Here is a 17123-nt window from a genome sequence, read left to right as displayed (position 1 = left end):
TAGATTTATTAGTTTATATATAATGTAATTTATATATATTATTAATTTATATTATATTTAAATTATTATATTTATATTTAATTTATATATTATATATAATGTAATTTATATATAATAAATCCTTATAATAAATTAACGCTCTTCCATACGTATATCTATGAATGCATGATTTTGCAAAATAAAATTAAAAAAAATGTATCATCAAATAAGATTCTTACGTTTTTAATAGTATTTTCTCTGTCATGACTATGAATAAGAAAAACTCGGAAGGCGTCCAAGGCACCTTTGCGAACGGCGGGTGCAGGGTGACCCAAATTATTGACCAGCTCTGGTACCACTGGTTGCATGACCTTGTCCACGATGTCAGCATTCAAAGTCGGTAACACATCTATAAGCACACGAAGAGCGTGTTGACGCACTTCCCATTCTGGATCACGTAATCTATCAGATATTTCCAAGAATGTTGAACGGGTATCCACGTCAGTTGGGAATTTTCTAGTGCGTACCTGAAATGCAATAAGTGAAAAGAAATATGCATAAAAAATCAATCCTTGGATATGTTTTGTTTATTGTGATGCATCGTTAAATAAAAATTTCAAAACTAACGAAGATTAAATAATTTCGAGTTATTTTAATATTTAAATCAATTAATAAGATTATAATGAACAAAAAATTCTACTTGAGGTTAATATAAAAAATAGTTATTTAATATAGTTTAAATTTTTTATTTTTAATTAAATCATTTTAATAAATTTAAAAATAATGTTATTTGACACATTAAATATAAGACACATTATAACGTAGGACAATTATACGAACCACATGTTCCCAAAGAGGAGTGAGTTGTATCGGTTGGCCGTTCGACGAGGTCAATGTCATCTTTCGAGAGAGTCGTTGACGGTGACCTCGAAGCGTCGGGCTCTCTGGTGTCGAGTAGAGATCGAAGGGAGAAAATCGTGCCAGAAGTGGCGAGGAATCCTTTTGGGGCTGCAGAGGCCCCGAATTCGTCGATCCAGTCATAGATGAGGTGAATTCCAAACACTCGGACATACCACTGTTACGTCTCGTTTGGCGAAATCCATGGATCCTTCATCGTTTTCCACAAGGATCGTTTGTCTAATTTCTTTAGATCGTTCATGCTGTCATTTTTCATTTAGTTGATTTAGCAGTCGGCAATAACGCTAATTAGATAACGAAATAACTTGATAACAAAAGTTGATAAGTTTGAATATAACAAGATTATTTTTGGTCCTGCTATTTCGCTTCGTGACTTTTATTTCAAACATTTATAATAAACGTTTATAATCAAGAAAAGATTTGAAATAAAATGTATTCATTCAAAATCTTATTTTTCAACAAATTAAATTTGAAAATTTCTTACATTAAATGCACATTCAATTTTTATTGAAAGATATCAATAATTTTAAATTCAACTTTTTAAAAAAGGAAATAATAATAAATTTTTATTTCTTCTATAATTTTTTATTATTTCAATTAAATTTTTAATGATTCATGACAAATTTAAAAACTATTAAAAGTTATAAAATTTTTATATTTTTAATAAAAATATTGTTTAAATTTTATTAATTTAATTTTTTGTCTATCATTTTTAATCGTTTTTTAGCTACGCTACAAATATTTGTTTAATATAAATTAATTTACAATCAAAAATTTTATTTGATTTTTATAATTTTATAATTAATCATTGATAGAGATTTTCTGTATTTCTGAAAATATACAATTTTTTGTAAATGACTGACATTACAATAAAATTTTAAGTGATTAACGAAATCTCATTTTCGATTTTAGTCAATCAAAAAATATGAAATCTGTTTTATTATTAATTTAGATTTATTTAACATATTTATATTTAACATATCGAAACACGATTAATATCATTATCTATATTTTATACATTTATATTTTATTTAGACATTTTCCTATAGTTCTTTCACGAAAATATGATTAACAGTCGATTAACAAAATCAACCGAGTAATTTTCATTTCCAAGTATTACAAAACAAGTTACGTTTTCCATAGTAAATATTTAAAAAAAAAAAATAGAGGAAAAGTCGTAAAGTTTATCATTGGATCTTGAAACACGAACGCGATTGCATAAAAGTAGTGCACACGAAAGGCGATTGCATAATCCAAAGAAAACATGCGTGTGTCTCGGAAGAAAGAAAGGGTTGTCCATTCGCAATAATAAAGGATATATATTTTTCTAACGCATTTAACTTTGCCTCAACCGTGAAATTTTTTTTAAATGTTTTTTATTATTATTATTATTATTATTTTTACATCTTTATATTAAGTTAACAATTACAATATTAATGGTATCGAATCGTCATCTTTTTTACTCGCGAAATTTTATCAAGATTGTTCATAAGACATCTTCTTACTTATAATTAAAAAGACTGTTTAATGTTGTTAATCTTTCAGATTAATACACTAATTATAGATTTTAGTAATAAATTGAATGTAATGTAATTATATTGTATTGAAAATAAGACGAAGAATTATTAATTTAAAATGAAATTATTCTTCTTATTAATTTTTTAATTATTTAATTAAAAAAAATAGAATTAAATGTTATTTTCTGCAATTTCATAAATGTTATATGATGTAATCTTCAAATTATCAATCATATTTTGTAAATGATTTTATAATCAAAAATATTATATTTACAAATGAATAAAAATAGTTAAATTGATTTACATAAAATTTTTTGTCTAATTATTTCATTTAAAAAAAAAATAATTCTCTTTAAAATATCATTTTAACTTCTGTTTTATTATAAATTCATAATTAAATATTTTAACTGAATGTTAATATAAATTATTATAATTACAAAATTCTTTAAAAAAATTATATTATTAATATAAATAAAAATATTTTTAATTATTAAATTTACAAATAGCAATATTGCTAAAATTATATTTTAACTATTAAAATAATATTTTACTTATTAAAATGTATAAAATTTACCTTTAATTTATCTTTTCATATAAGTGAGACAAGAATTTTTTAAATTGCAGTAATATATCTTAACTACTATAATATAATTTTCTAATAATATAATATCACATATGAAATCTTTGTTTTCTTTTAAATGTACACTTTACGACAAGCGGCGCAACTATCGAAATCATTTAATACGAAGTTCACGTAACGGTAGTCGACATGTGACTGCCACTCTTCTATTCCAAAAGTAAGGTAGTTGCGGGTAATATCGACCATTCTCTCCCCACTTCTTGAAAAATAGTCTTATATAGTTACTTACATATGTGTATTATAATCATAAATAAAAAATAATTGATCTTAAAGAAAAAATAAAACTAAAAATAATTTAAGTCATTTTTTGATATTAATATGATCAAATTTAATAATGTTTTATAAACCAAATATTCCCGCCAAATAAAATTTCGATAAATCGAAAAATTCTTCATAACTTCAAATTAATTTTATATAGAAATGTTATTTATTAAATTTTATCATTATATTTTAGTGCTTAAAATTGAAAATATTATTTTAAATAAATTATTATTTTTTATTATTTCATTATTACTTTATATTATACTTTTAATAATATATGTTTTTAAATCATTTATCAAAAATCGCAAATTGATATATCATTTATTAAGTTAAAATAGGGAAATGTATTTCATATTTTAATAAATTTTTACAAAAGAAAAACAAAAAATATTTTTTAAAGTTTTTTTAAGTTCAAAATATTTATATTTTGAACTTAATTTATATAATAATTTATATAAACCTTTTTTAAAAAATTGTTCTTCATTATCAACTATATAAATAAATATACAAATATATCTATTCCAATATAATATATTTATTCTACACATTCGCATAAAATTTTAATATAAATCAATAATTTTGAACACAAAATAAGTTGAGAATATATATTAATAAATAATGATAAACAACTTATTAGTGATTTAAAAATACATATATACATTAATATATATTATTATTTGTTAAGAAATAATTTCAATTATTTAATTATATTATATAAATACATATAAAAATACAATACAAAACTTTCAGTATAATTTAATCATTATTTTTTTTTACAGTATATAATATTAATACAATTAATTTACTAAAAATATTTACTGTACATTAACACATTTTTTTTTAATTCTATAATTAAAATTCGATTCCTTAATTAATAATATCACTATATTTTATTAAAATTTTTTACTAAAGATTATTATGCAATCAAAATGATTCCAATAATAAGTTTTCATTTTCTAATATAATATATAATATAAATATTTAAAAAACAATACAATAAATAATATAAAAATCTATAATAAAATTACCTTTGTTTAATAACTATCTAAATGTATTATTATTTATGTTTATATATATATATTATGACACAATACAATATGCATTGCATAACGAAGATATAAATAGATTTGCATCAGATAAAATTGATGCACAAAGTTAGAGAAATTTTTTAATTTACTTTTAAATTAAATTATCAGCCTTCATTCGCTCTTTGGTTCGAATATTTTGTACTGGATTTTGTGAGTACAATATTACTGCATAACTCACTGTAGCAATAGAAAGTACTGTATTTAAATGAATAGGAATATTAAATATTAACCAGCATAAAACTGCTGTAAATATAAGTTCTAATGCACTGGCAAAAGTTTTTAAAATAGAGTTCAAGTTTTTCAAAAAAAAACTTGTGATAATCCCGATTGCTGTATTGTTTAACATTATTATAATGATTTTTGGTTGCATAAATATAGTAAAATCAGCATTATTTAATATTCCAGAAATATTATTTTCTGATATAAAGAATAAAATAAAAACTATAAGATTGCAAAAAATACTATCAATGTACATAAATACATTTTGTACAAAAATATTGATATTTGCTCCTTGCTCTTTAAGTAAATATTCATTGTAAACTCCAGCTAAACAGGAGCAAATTGTCTGAAAAAAATTTAAAGATTATATAATTTCAATTTATATAAATTATTATTATTCGTAATTTAATTATTTTATGATATAAAAAAATAAAAAATTAAAATATCAAATTGAATATCAAATTTTTTAATTATTTAAATTTTAAAAATTTCTAAATTAAAATATTTTTTAATAATACAATATGTACCTGTATAAATACTAAAATTATATTACTATTTAAATTAAATTTGGTATTAAATATATTAACATTAAATTTCAAGTCCATATGTTTCACCATACATCCAATAGTTAATAATACTAATGATAACCACTGTTTTAATGATAATTTTTTGTTAAAAACAACCTAAAAGAAATAATATTTTTAAGAATGTTTTTTGTAGTTTAGTTTATTAATCTATATAAAAAAACTTTAATATTTACCTGAAAAATAATTCCAGTCATAACAACACGAAATTGCAACAGAACATAATATGTTGTTGGATCAAATACAGACAAGTTGATAAATGCCAAATTATTGTATAAACAATACAAAAATGATGGTATCATATATAGCAATAACACTAAAATAAAAGAATTATTATTGGTATTAAATTTATGATTTTAATAAAATTGTTTAAATTGTTTTTTATAAAAATATTTCTATAATATAATTTTTGTATATAATATTTTAGTAAAAATATAGTATTTATTAAATTTTATTAATATTATATATATATTAATATTATATATTAAATATAATGTTTTTACAAATATATCAAATATAGATTTAAAAAAAAATTATTTAAATTAAAAATTTTAATTAAATTTTTTTTTAATTAAAAAATTTAATTATATTAAATTTCATATTATAACAAAATAAAATTATTCATATGAATTAATGTTTTTTCAAATACGCACAATCATAAATTTTATACTGCAACGAAAAGGAATTTTTATAAATTAATTATTTTAATTTATATAATTTCTTCATTTATATAAATATACAACATATATATAAATAACATAAAAAAAATATAGAAATTGTTTTAATTAATGCAAAAATGATTTTATTTAAAACATTTCCTATAATATTATAACAAAAATTCTTAATTTTGACTTTTAGAACTAAGCAAACCAAATTTTATTATGTAAGAAAAAAATTTAATTATAAAAATAATAATATATTAAAAATTCATTATTGAAATAATGAATAATTTAAAATAACTCAATCTTCATACATTGAATTTATTAAATCTTTACTAATTTTAAAAAATTATTAGATATTTGAATCAATTATTTACAATGTTTAAATAATATAATATGATAATATAATGAAATAATATAATAATTTATATAATATATAGTTATTTTTATATAATTATTTATTTATTATTATTTAAATAATTTTAAATAACATGACATAATAATTTTGAATTATTAAATCATTATATATTATTATATACATATGTATAATTTATAAATTATCTGTTTATTGCTTCATAATTTTCGTATAATTAAATTTAATTATTTCAATTTTAAATCTCTAAATATATATATATAAATTTTTACCTTTTTTATTTCCTGTTACTTCTTGATATAAACTTATAAAACTATTGCTAAAAATGAAATGATTAAATTTTTAAATATTTAGGAACTTAAATGAATAAAATTTAATTCTTTAACTTACTCTTTACAATATAATATTGTACAAGTTAATAATTTTAATACTTCTGTCATCAATACTACCATAACAATATTGTATTCATAGTGACCATCTCTTTGAGACCAAGTTACAATAATACCTACAATATTAATTTTACAATTAATTTATATATTAAAAATATATTATATAATTTGAAAAAATTACAAATAAATTTGAAATTAATAGAAATTTTTATAGAAATTTAGTAATTAAATCAAATTATTATAAATAATATATATTTAAAATCGATAAAATGATACATAGTTTATTAATAATTAAACATAAGTTCATATTAATTTCTTTTTATATTATTATCATTTTTATTTATCATTTTGTAATATTTATTTAATACATAGTAACAAGAAAATTAAATGAAAAGAAATAAAAATAGAAAAACTTAACCACACTTGTGTACCTTGATTCACAAAAAGGGCCATGTATGAAATAAAAATGATAGGACTCCATCTTCCCGGGAATAATTCCCCCCAATTGATGGTTCCCATTACAAACCGTTTTATGTGATATTATTACATTAAAAGCATTCGTATAATATATATATATATAATAGTATAATTGCTTCTTTAACAAGGCGTAATATGAACTGATAATACGAATCACAATCTATGCTGCTAAATATTATCATATAAAAAATTTGTTTACTTAAAAGATAACGTCTTTTATTTGACTAAAAATTTCCATAAAATTTCAATATTTCATTATTTTTATTTTTTTATTTTATTTAATAATTATTAATTATATTAATATAAAAGTGAAATATAATTTGCTTAATTGATTTCATATCTTTCATTAAATTAATAAAATTAATGTGTTAATAAATTAAAAATCTATTTTCCTTTAAATTAAAAAAAAATTGATTCTTTTTTTATAAAATAACGATATATAAATAATAATAATATAAAATAGAATTAAAACATTTAAAATATAATAAGGTTATTATTTTTTTATAATATATAAGAATAAATATAACTACATATTTTATTTTTATAATCTTTTGAAAATACATAATAAGGTTTAAACTTATTCTTGATTTTACATAAAATTTATTTACACATGGAACAAAAAATTTGTATTTAAGAAGTGCTTTACAATATACTATAATTTATTAAAATTCTATGATCTTTTTTATAACTATTTTATTATTTTATTATTCATTTTTAGCTTTTTATTCGCTGTGGAAGCATATAAATAGAAAAAGTTTCTATCATACATAGAATTTATTATACATATGTACCATGAAATATGTTACAGATCACTATTATTACAAATATTAACAATGCTGATATCTACAGATTGAATGTTTAGACATAATTTTATTAAATATACGTTAAATTATATTTTTTTATAATTTTTAAACATAAAAACGATATTATAAATAATTTTTTTTATTTTAGAATGATAAAATAAGAATCAAATTAAATATTATAATTTATAAATAGTTATAAATAATAAGTATTGTAATAATAAATAGTTTGGATTGCAAAAAGGCAGCAGAATTATGTATAAAACTCATTATGAAATTTTTAAACATGATTATCAGCATAAAAGATTGAAAAAAATTGAAAAAGTCATTATTTAATCTTTTAAATATAAATTCCAGAAAAAGACAAGTTACTCACTATGAAAAATTTTTCTATGAATTATAAATACATATTTTTGAAAGATCAAAAATCGTAAATTTTAAAAATTTTTCAAAATCAGGCAGTGTAATAATGTATGCCTGTAAAAGTGATATAACTGTTTACTTTTCAATATACTTTGTACCTTCTGTAAATATTTTGTAAAGACATTTACTGCTGACTATATACTACAAAATGTAAATATTATAACCATTTTTCGAATCATATTATGTTAGGACCAACTATAACATACAGATGTTATATAGAAATATATGCATAAAATGATAGATTACCTTATAATTCATAGTTTTTTTTTCTGTCAAGAAAAAGAAATCAATTATTTATATTCATAAATATCAATGTCACGAATCATATTTATATAAAAAACAATAGTTTGGTTCATGGCACTCAATCTTCAGTTACATTCCATTGTAGGTAATCATATCAATGATTTGCAGAGTCCATTACCTCTCCTAATCAGTTTCATAAGGCCACTGTTTAGCCATAATATAATAAAGCCATAATAAAGTATATATTAAATAATAAAGTAAATATTAAATTGAATGTTAATATTGATATGATATTATTACAAAAAGAAATGCCAAAAATGCTGTTTCATGTAAATGAAATATTTCTGAAAGAAAGCCTATGAGCAAATATAATTATTAAAAGTAATGACTTAGTAAAATCACTAAAATCTTAGAATTCAAGTACGAACCGTATTGGCCATTTTATCGATGATACATCGTATTAATTTCATATATGAAACACTCAGGTTATTCTTAAAATCTTTTTTTTTAAATCATAATAGAAGTATTCTATAATTATATTATTTAATTATACAATATTTGTAGTACCATTTAGTTAAGAAAATTGTAATTAATCAACAAATAAAAAAAAATGTCAACTCTCTTTAGTCCATAAAACTAATTTAAAACGAATAAATTTAATTATATGTAATTTCGCATACTTAACATCAATTTGATGTTTTCAATTGTTTTAAAATCTGTTGCGTAATTAATTTAGTTGCTTCACTCGCATTAGGAATAAGAAATTTGTCCATATCTGAAATAACTGTATCATTATATTGCGTTGTACCATATTTAAATGTAATCAAATCTGAATGTCTCTTTCTAGATGTTATTTTGACAATACTCGTTAATGGACGTTTCACAATTACATGTGCTGCACCTTTCCTTTCTTGTATTTCTCGAAGTACTATAAGATAAGTATCGGTAACCAAAAGTATACTAAAAAAAAAAAAAATATATTAATATATATAATATTAATAACATAATTTAAAATATAATATTAATAAATAATAAATGATGATAAATAATAAAATACTATTAAAATATGATTAAAATATTTACCTATCACAGAGATCTCCATTAACTTTCACTTCTTGACATTTAAAGGAATGTAATAATTTTGGATCTTTCATCCATTGTTGAATAGATACAACTTCAATGGGTTCTTCACTTTCATTATTTGTCATTGTCATATCTATATAAATTATTACATATAATAATAAATAAATGTTTATATAGTGCAAAAAAATATTAAATTAAATAATGCAAAAATATCTTAATTAAATTCAGAATCTTATAAAATATAATTTATAAACATATAATATCTATAATACCTATAACATTTATCATAATAAAAAACTATTATAAAAAAAAACAAAAAAAAAGGTAATGTTTAAGATATTGACTTAAATCTGAATACCAAACATACCTAATTCTTGATCATCATCTATACTAAATACTGGAGCTGTTTTTTTCTGACGCTTGACATAATCTAATTCTTTGCCATTTCTATTTTCCACATTATTGTGAACGCTTGCAGATGGATTAACAATGTAATCAAATAATTTTCCTTTTACTTTTTTGATTTTTCCAAAGAAGTCGGAATTATTATTTTTAACTTTGGCAGGACTTGTTTCATTTGAATTTGTCTCCGAAATATTGGCACTACACACTAAACAATATTGTGAATTATGATCGACAAGACTAGAAACTACTTCGTCACCAAAATATTCGTGTATAGCTATAATGAAATTATCTTCCATAAGTTACTTATTTTACAACAAATTTTAAAATTGGAATAAGATATAAGATAATTACCTTGATATCCTGATGTAACCATACTAACATATTGAGTATGTTTTTGTAAAAAAGATGCAACTACCATATGCGTATAACGATCTTCTTCTTGTCTACCACTTCCCAAAAAACAAAGATGTTCACCACCAGCTTGTGATCCAACAGCTAATGCTTGTCGTTGTGCCTGCAATAATCCTTGTACAGCTGTAGCAAAAGCAGCAGGTTCTTGCAGCATCTAAAATAACATTTATAAATCATAAAATTATATCAATAATTAAAAAGTATAAAAATAAACATACCAAATTACAATCTAAATGAAATGCAGTTGGCAGATGTCCTGCATTATATTGTTCAGCAGGTCTACAGTCTACTAAAAAAAATCTAACAGATTCAACAGAGGTATTAGGTGTGGACGGATTCTCAATTGAATTCTCAACTAATTCTTGAGCTGATACAGGTAAACAAAGTGCGTGTGATATACATTTTTCATCGAAATTATCACCAAACATAATAGGATATAAATCTTGTTTAAATGATGATGGTGTTTTCATTGCATAATACTGTGCCAATGAACAAAAGTCTGTTACATCTTCTGCTTCTAATGCACAGGGCATAGCAGCAATGGCATCTATTATACTCTGCTTATCATTATCTGTCATACTTAAGATTTGCTCCCTATAATATATATATATATATATATATATATATATATACATAGTAAATTTCAAAATAATTTTATTGTTTTACTTTACCATTGCTATATATAATATTAGCATAACTGAAAAAAGATAAATTTTGTAATTCTTACCTAGCATTAATTACCATAATAAGTGAAAGAAATAACATGAAAAATGGATCAGCTTGCATAAAATATAAATCCCACATTGTACAAACAGCTGGCAATGAACATACTCCAGCAAATAAAGTTGTTACCCATCCTTTTGTATACTGATCAGGAGATACCCTTTTTGTATCCAAGAAAGAACATAATTCTGGTTCATGATAAAGTAATAATAATCTTAACACTGAACTATATGTTTCACCTCTGGAAAAATATAAGATGTCTTTAAAAATATATGTCTTTAAAAATATACTAATATAACAAATATTTAAATATAACAAATTGCTAATTACTAGTTTTATTTATACTTTATTAACTACTACTCTTATTTTAATAATTTATTTTAATATTTTTTGTTGGAATACAAATAATTGATTATTAAGAAAATTATTGATATATTCCATGATAATTAATTTTCATTTTTAATTACTTTTTATCATATTGTTTAAAAATCTTTTTCCTATATTTACATTTTTTTCATTAAACAATTACATTAATTTTCAATAAATAATTTGATAATTTAATAAATAAAGTTAATATTTTCAAATCAATTATTCATTCATCAGATTAAAAAGGATAAAAGTTTACAATATTATATTTTTTAAAATTTATTAATCATACAATACTATACCTAGGAATATAAAAATCTATTATTGCTTCAAATAAATTATATGTTGCACTTCGTGGAAGTTTTAGCGCTACTAAAGGACCCAATAATTCTATCCAACCATTTCCTCTTTTATATTGTTTTCCTTTACTCTTACAATAAAATGTTAAAATAGATTCTAAATCAGAAACAACAGAAACTTTATCTTCATCATCATTTCCTAATTTTGCTGCAATGAAAATGCATATTTTTAAAACTATAATTTGAAATATACTAATTGATTAATTTATTCTTATATTATCTTACTTATTTTTCCAACATATTTATTTAAAATTATAACATATAATATAAAATAAATTTTAATTTAAAGTAAATTGAATATTTATTATAATAGTAAAATATTTATATATTTATATATATATATATATATAAGTTAATTATAATATATTATTTAAATAACTTACCAACCAATTGCTGACAATCATCACGTATAATATTTTGTTCTGGTAAATCAAAAACTTCATTAAACTGATTTAATTGATTACCCCGATCAATAACATCTAAACAAGCTTGCCATACATCAGGTCTTAAATTTATAGGAACAGACCGTCCTTTACAAATTGCGTATATATCAGATGCAGATGGTGCTTCAGTATCAAGTAAAGCTGCTTCTAGTTCCAATATCCTAAATAATTATTTTTTATTAATTCATTTATTATAATAAGAAAAATAATATATTAGAAAATAATTTCTTAAAATAAAATTTTTTTTAAAGATTTATATAATAAATAATTAAAATTAATATTTTTACAAAAAATTATTTCAATTTTATATTCAAATATTTTTATTTTATTCTTTTATTAATGCAAAAGAAAATAATTTGTAAAGTTTTAAGATATAAATATATGAAGATATAAATATATGATAAATATACGAATTAAAAAAAAATAGAAATATTAATAAATATTTTTTTTTAACCTAAAAAATTAAAACAAAATTTATTATGTAAACTAATAATAGAAAATTTAGAAAATTATAATATAGATTTACTTATTTTTGGTACTCTATAATTCTTATGTATTTACAAAACATAAGACAAAATAGTATACAAAATAATATCGGAAAAAGTTAATCGAATTAAATTGCAAAAAAATATGTCCAAATATTTTTTCATGAAACAAATGATTAAAATTCATGTTTATTAAAATAAAAATTTTTTCTAGCTAAAAAAATGTTATGAAATTTACCAGGTATTTTCATCTTCTTCTAGTGCCATTTTGATAAACGTCACACTTATATTGTAATTTATGAAATCGTAAATTCGATATGAATTACAATTTTTTAAAGTGCAATAAATGTTTTTGATCACTTAACATTCTTCGTTCAATTTCATAACTTTTATTACATTTCTCATGCTTTTCGTTCTTCTCAAAATTCAACAATCTATAGATAGCACAGACAAAACTTCGTTCTTGTTGACAAACCGTTGCCATCTTTTAAATAAAATCTTACGCTAACGTAAGAAAATTCGCTAATATTAAATAATATTATTTTATATATATTTACTGAACTTTATATTCAAAAACAGATGTTTTATAAAATTTTTTTATTAATAATTGATATGAAATGTTTTTTAAATTTTTAATAAAAAGAATTTTTAAAAATAAAGAAATTATACATATTTATATAATAAGTTTTTTATGGTAAGATATAAAAAATGTTATGAAATTTACATTTTACAATATATTTGGAATTCAATGACTTTTGTACTTTAAAAACTTACATCATCGACTTAATCTAATCTATTACAGACCTGTTACCAAATATTTATATAAAATATTACAAAAAACAATCCTATATTTGTATTACTTTTTTAAATTTATATAATGTTTACATTTATATTAAAAATTATATTTATGATAAGAAAGTAAAATTTTTTAAATATAATCAATAATAAAATTTTTTTAAATTTAGCGTTGTATATCATCCTTTATGTCATAAATATAATATAATTGATAAGACCAAGCGCTAAATTCAGACAGTGGTAGAAATGTGTACTAAGCGAGTCGTTTCTCCGAGGATTCGTCTGCAAGTGATCTTAGTGATCTTTCCGCATGGTTGCTAGATTCTATATTAGTTCTCACTGTCAATTTTTGTATCGGTGAGATTAGAAAAGAAAAGTGAAATCAACAGAAATCCTTGTCATTTCAAGTTAGTAAAAAATTCGTAAAGAATGACTGGTGCAAGTGGCGCGAGCGTGACCGGTCCGCTACCAAAATGGCAACTTGCTTTAGCTGTTGCAGCGCCGGTCGCACTAGGTCTTGGTTATATGTATTATAAAAACAGCTCTAAGCCTTCTTCAAAGCCTAGTCGCGGTAAATCAAAGAACTCAAAAAAAAATGGCGCACCAGCCACCGATAAACAAATATCAATCGATATTGATTGTCCTCCAAAAAGTACAACTGAAACAGAGGTTAGAAAAATTTTGACGATTTATGTTTTATCATTAGCAATTTATAATATATATTTCTTTAAGCATTTTCAAAAGAAAAAATTAATTTTTAATATATTAATTTTTCATTATTAAATTTTTATAAATAAATTTAAACAACAATAAATAGAATAAAAGTAAAAGAAATATACTATTTGCATTTTATATTTCATTTATATAATAATTGAAAATATATAATTGTAGACTCTACTGGAAAAAGCTCAGAGATTAAAAACTGAAGGAAATAAACAATTTAAAATAGGAAAATATGATGAAGCAATAAATCAATATAATAATGCTATTGAAATATGTCCAAAAGAGAATACAGAAGCTCTTGCTACATTTTATCAAAATAGAGCAGCTGCTTATGAACAACTGGTAAGAAGATTTTTATATTATAATTAAATATTTTATAATAAATATAACCATTAGTTTGAATGACATTAAAATATATTATAGAAAAAATATAGTAGTGTAAAAGCAGACTGTACAAAAGCTTTAGAATTAAATCCAAAATATGCCAAAGCATTATTACGCCGAGCAAGAGCAATGGAATATTGTAATGAATTAGAATCAGCTTTAGAGGATGTGACTACTGCTTGTATTTTGGAGAATTTTTCTAATCAAACTGCAATTGTAATGGCAGATAGAGTTCTAAAACAATTAGGTAAATTATACATATATAATATAAGATATATAATATTTAATAAAATATAAATATGAATTTTACACTTTTTTCAGGTAGACAGCATGCAATGGAATATTTGGCAAATAAAAAATTAGTTATGCCTAGTAAATATTTTATTAAAACATACATCATTACTTTCCATAAAGATCCTGTTCTTTCAAATCTTCAAGATATTAATTATAATAATTTACCTATGTAAATATTTTGAAATTCTCTTTTCATATCATTTTTATTTTATATATTTTTTAAAATTATTATTAATTTATATAATTAAAATTTTATTTGCTCATATTTTTTTTTAATTTTTTTAGGGGTTTTGCAAAAGCTTTAAAATGTGTAAAAGAACAAGAATATGATGATGTAATACCACTTTGTACTGAAGTAATCAATAGTTCTGAACCAGATATACTGCCACACAAAATGAAAGTAGTATTGTTACGTGCTACGTTTTACCTTCTATTAGGACAACATGATGCTGCACTAGAAGACTTTGGAACTATTATAAACAATTCTACTGTTTTAAAAGATATAAAAGTGCATGCCTTGATAAAAAGAGCTGCCTTATTTATGCAATTAGAAAATCCAGATAAGAGTTTCTGTGATTTTGAAACAGCTATTGAGCTTGATCCTGAGTGTGGCGATATTTATCATCATAGAGGACATGTAATGATAATTTTTTATGATATAAAAAATTTTAAAAATTTCTTAAATGTAACAAAGTAAAATGAAACAAAATAAAATTATATATATGTTAATAATATTATATTATAAAAATGTATTACATGATTATAGGTAAATTTACTCATGGAAAAGATAGATGAAGCCAGAGAAGATTTTAAGAAGGCTGTTGAACTGAATCCTAACTTTGGAGTAGCATATGTACAAAAATGTTATGCAGATTATCGTTATGGAATGATGGAAAGAAGTAAAGAATTAGTAGAAGAAGCCATGAGAAATTTTGAAAATGCTTTTGAAAAATTCCCAGACTGTCCAGAATGTTATACTCTATATGCACAGGTACGAAATCAATAATTCAAAATCAGTAATAAACATAAATTTATTATATTATATTATATTATGTATAGATGTTAACGGAATTACAAGAATATCGAAAAGCTGATATTTATTTTGCTAAAGCAATTGAAAAAGATCCATGTAATGCTACAGTTTATGTACATAGAGGTTTATTACATCTACAATGGAATGGTGATGTAGATAAAGCTATTGAATATATTAATAAAGCATTAGAAATGGATGATAAGTGTGAATATGGATATGAAACTTTAGGAACGATTGAAGTTCAAAGGTAAATTGATATTTTAAAGCATATATATATGTTCTTTTAATAAGTAAATTTAAGTAGATAATAAGCAATAATATTTTTTATATATATTTTTCTGAACTATAATTTTTTATTTTTTTAACAGAGGAAACGTAGAGGAAGCGATGAATCTATTTGACAAGGCCTTAGCATTAGGTCGCACAACAATGGAACTTACACATATTTTCAGTTTGAGAGATGCTGCAAAAACACGGCTCAAGATAAAAGAGAGATTAGGATCAGATGTAATGTTAAATTTCCAAAATATTTCATAAGTTTTTATGAAGCTATTAAACATTGAAATTTCAAATAAAAATGCACGTGGTTACCAGAAATAAGAAGTGAAATTTGATATCTTCTATATGAATATAATTTTATACAAGGTTTTAATAGAAGTTCTGCAATAATCGAGACATTCATTGCTTTTACAACTATTTATATTATATAGTTTAATGTAGTTGAAGTTATATTGAACTTACATAATTTATTTGATTCATGAAATTTGCTCCTTTTATGAAAAAAATTTCAAGTATGAAATAAAAGTTAGTATAGTGTGAAATTTTTTTCTAATAATTTCTATAATAACAATTTTTTAAAATTGCATTTACAAAATATTTAGTTTATTTTTACTAGATCTAAGGTTCTATTCATAACTATTCATTTTAAAATTTTATGTGATCATTATCACTTATTTCACGAATTTAATACAATGCTATTTAATATAATAATATTATTACATTTAAATTGCTGAAGTATCCTAAAAATCTGCTATATTTAGAAAAATATA

General features: G+C 21.3%; 4 protein-coding genes across 8 annotated transcripts in view; 1 reads left to right on the top strand and 3 right to left on the bottom strand.

Annotated features, from left to right (window-relative positions):
- The window catches only part of LOC107994155 (putative leucine-rich repeat-containing protein DDB_G0290503), a 28122-nt gene extending 24832 nt beyond the window's left edge, over positions 1-3290 (bottom strand). Inside the window, exons 1-3 of one of the 5 annotated variants that reach the window (XM_017050928.3) lie at positions 2989-3290; positions 820-1181; positions 219-506 (exon numbers count right to left, since the gene is read on the bottom strand). In XM_017050928.3, coding sequence (XP_016906417.2) covers positions 219-506; positions 820-1050 — 519 coding nt within the window. In that variant the 5' untranslated portion in view covers positions 1051-1181; positions 2989-3290. The remainder of the gene's footprint in view (positions 1-218; positions 507-819; positions 1182-2988) is intronic. The other 4 variants (XM_017050927.3, XM_017050925.3, XM_062076417.1 and 1 more) reach the window with 4 other exon arrangements.
- Positions 3291-3828: 538 nt separating this feature from the next.
- LOC107994097 (UDP-galactose transporter senju) lies at positions 3829-7261 on the bottom strand. Its single transcript, XM_017050859.3, has 6 exons — positions 7059-7261; positions 6629-6743; positions 6511-6557; positions 5383-5522; positions 5150-5305; positions 3829-4968 (listed from the first exon to the last, which is right to left on the bottom strand). Exons 1-6 carry the CDS (start codon positions 7144-7146, stop codon positions 4495-4497), a joined length of 1020 nt encoding a protein of 339 aa, XP_016906348.1. The 5' UTR covers positions 7147-7261; the 3' UTR covers positions 3829-4494.
- Positions 7262-7621: 360 nt separating this feature from the next.
- LOC107994129 (TBC1 domain family member 23) lies at positions 7622-13224 on the bottom strand. Its single transcript, XM_062076420.1, has 9 exons — positions 13084-13224; positions 12301-12521; positions 11861-12065; positions 11197-11433; positions 10688-11063; positions 10410-10623; positions 10021-10332; positions 9654-9786; positions 7622-9530 (listed from the first exon to the last, which is right to left on the bottom strand). The coding sequence occupies exons 1-9, from the start codon at positions 13110-13112 to the stop codon at positions 9257-9259; spliced, it is 2001 nt and encodes a 666-aa protein (XP_061932404.1). The 5' UTR covers positions 13113-13224; the 3' UTR covers positions 7622-9256.
- A 676-nt stretch (positions 13225-13900) lies between these two features.
- Positions 13901-16671, top strand: LOC108003742 (mitochondrial import receptor subunit TOM70). The gene is made up of 8 exons (XM_017066218.3): positions 13901-14309; positions 14532-14705; positions 14787-14994; positions 15069-15210; positions 15327-15678; positions 15808-16032; positions 16101-16321; positions 16443-16671. Exons 1-8 carry the CDS (start codon positions 14070-14072, stop codon positions 16609-16611), a joined length of 1731 nt encoding a protein of 576 aa, XP_016921707.1. The 5' UTR covers positions 13901-14069; the 3' UTR covers positions 16612-16671.
- Positions 16672-17123: the final 452 nt, after the last annotated feature.

This window comes from Apis cerana, linkage group LG6 (genome assembly GCF_029169275.1).
Source record: "Apis cerana isolate GH-2021 linkage group LG6, AcerK_1.0, whole genome shotgun sequence".
Classification (NCBI taxonomy): Eukaryota; Metazoa; Arthropoda; class Insecta; order Hymenoptera; family Apidae; genus Apis; species Apis cerana.
The sequence above is the reverse complement of the archived record's forward strand: the minus strand, read 5'-3'. Positions and strand labels throughout refer to the sequence as shown.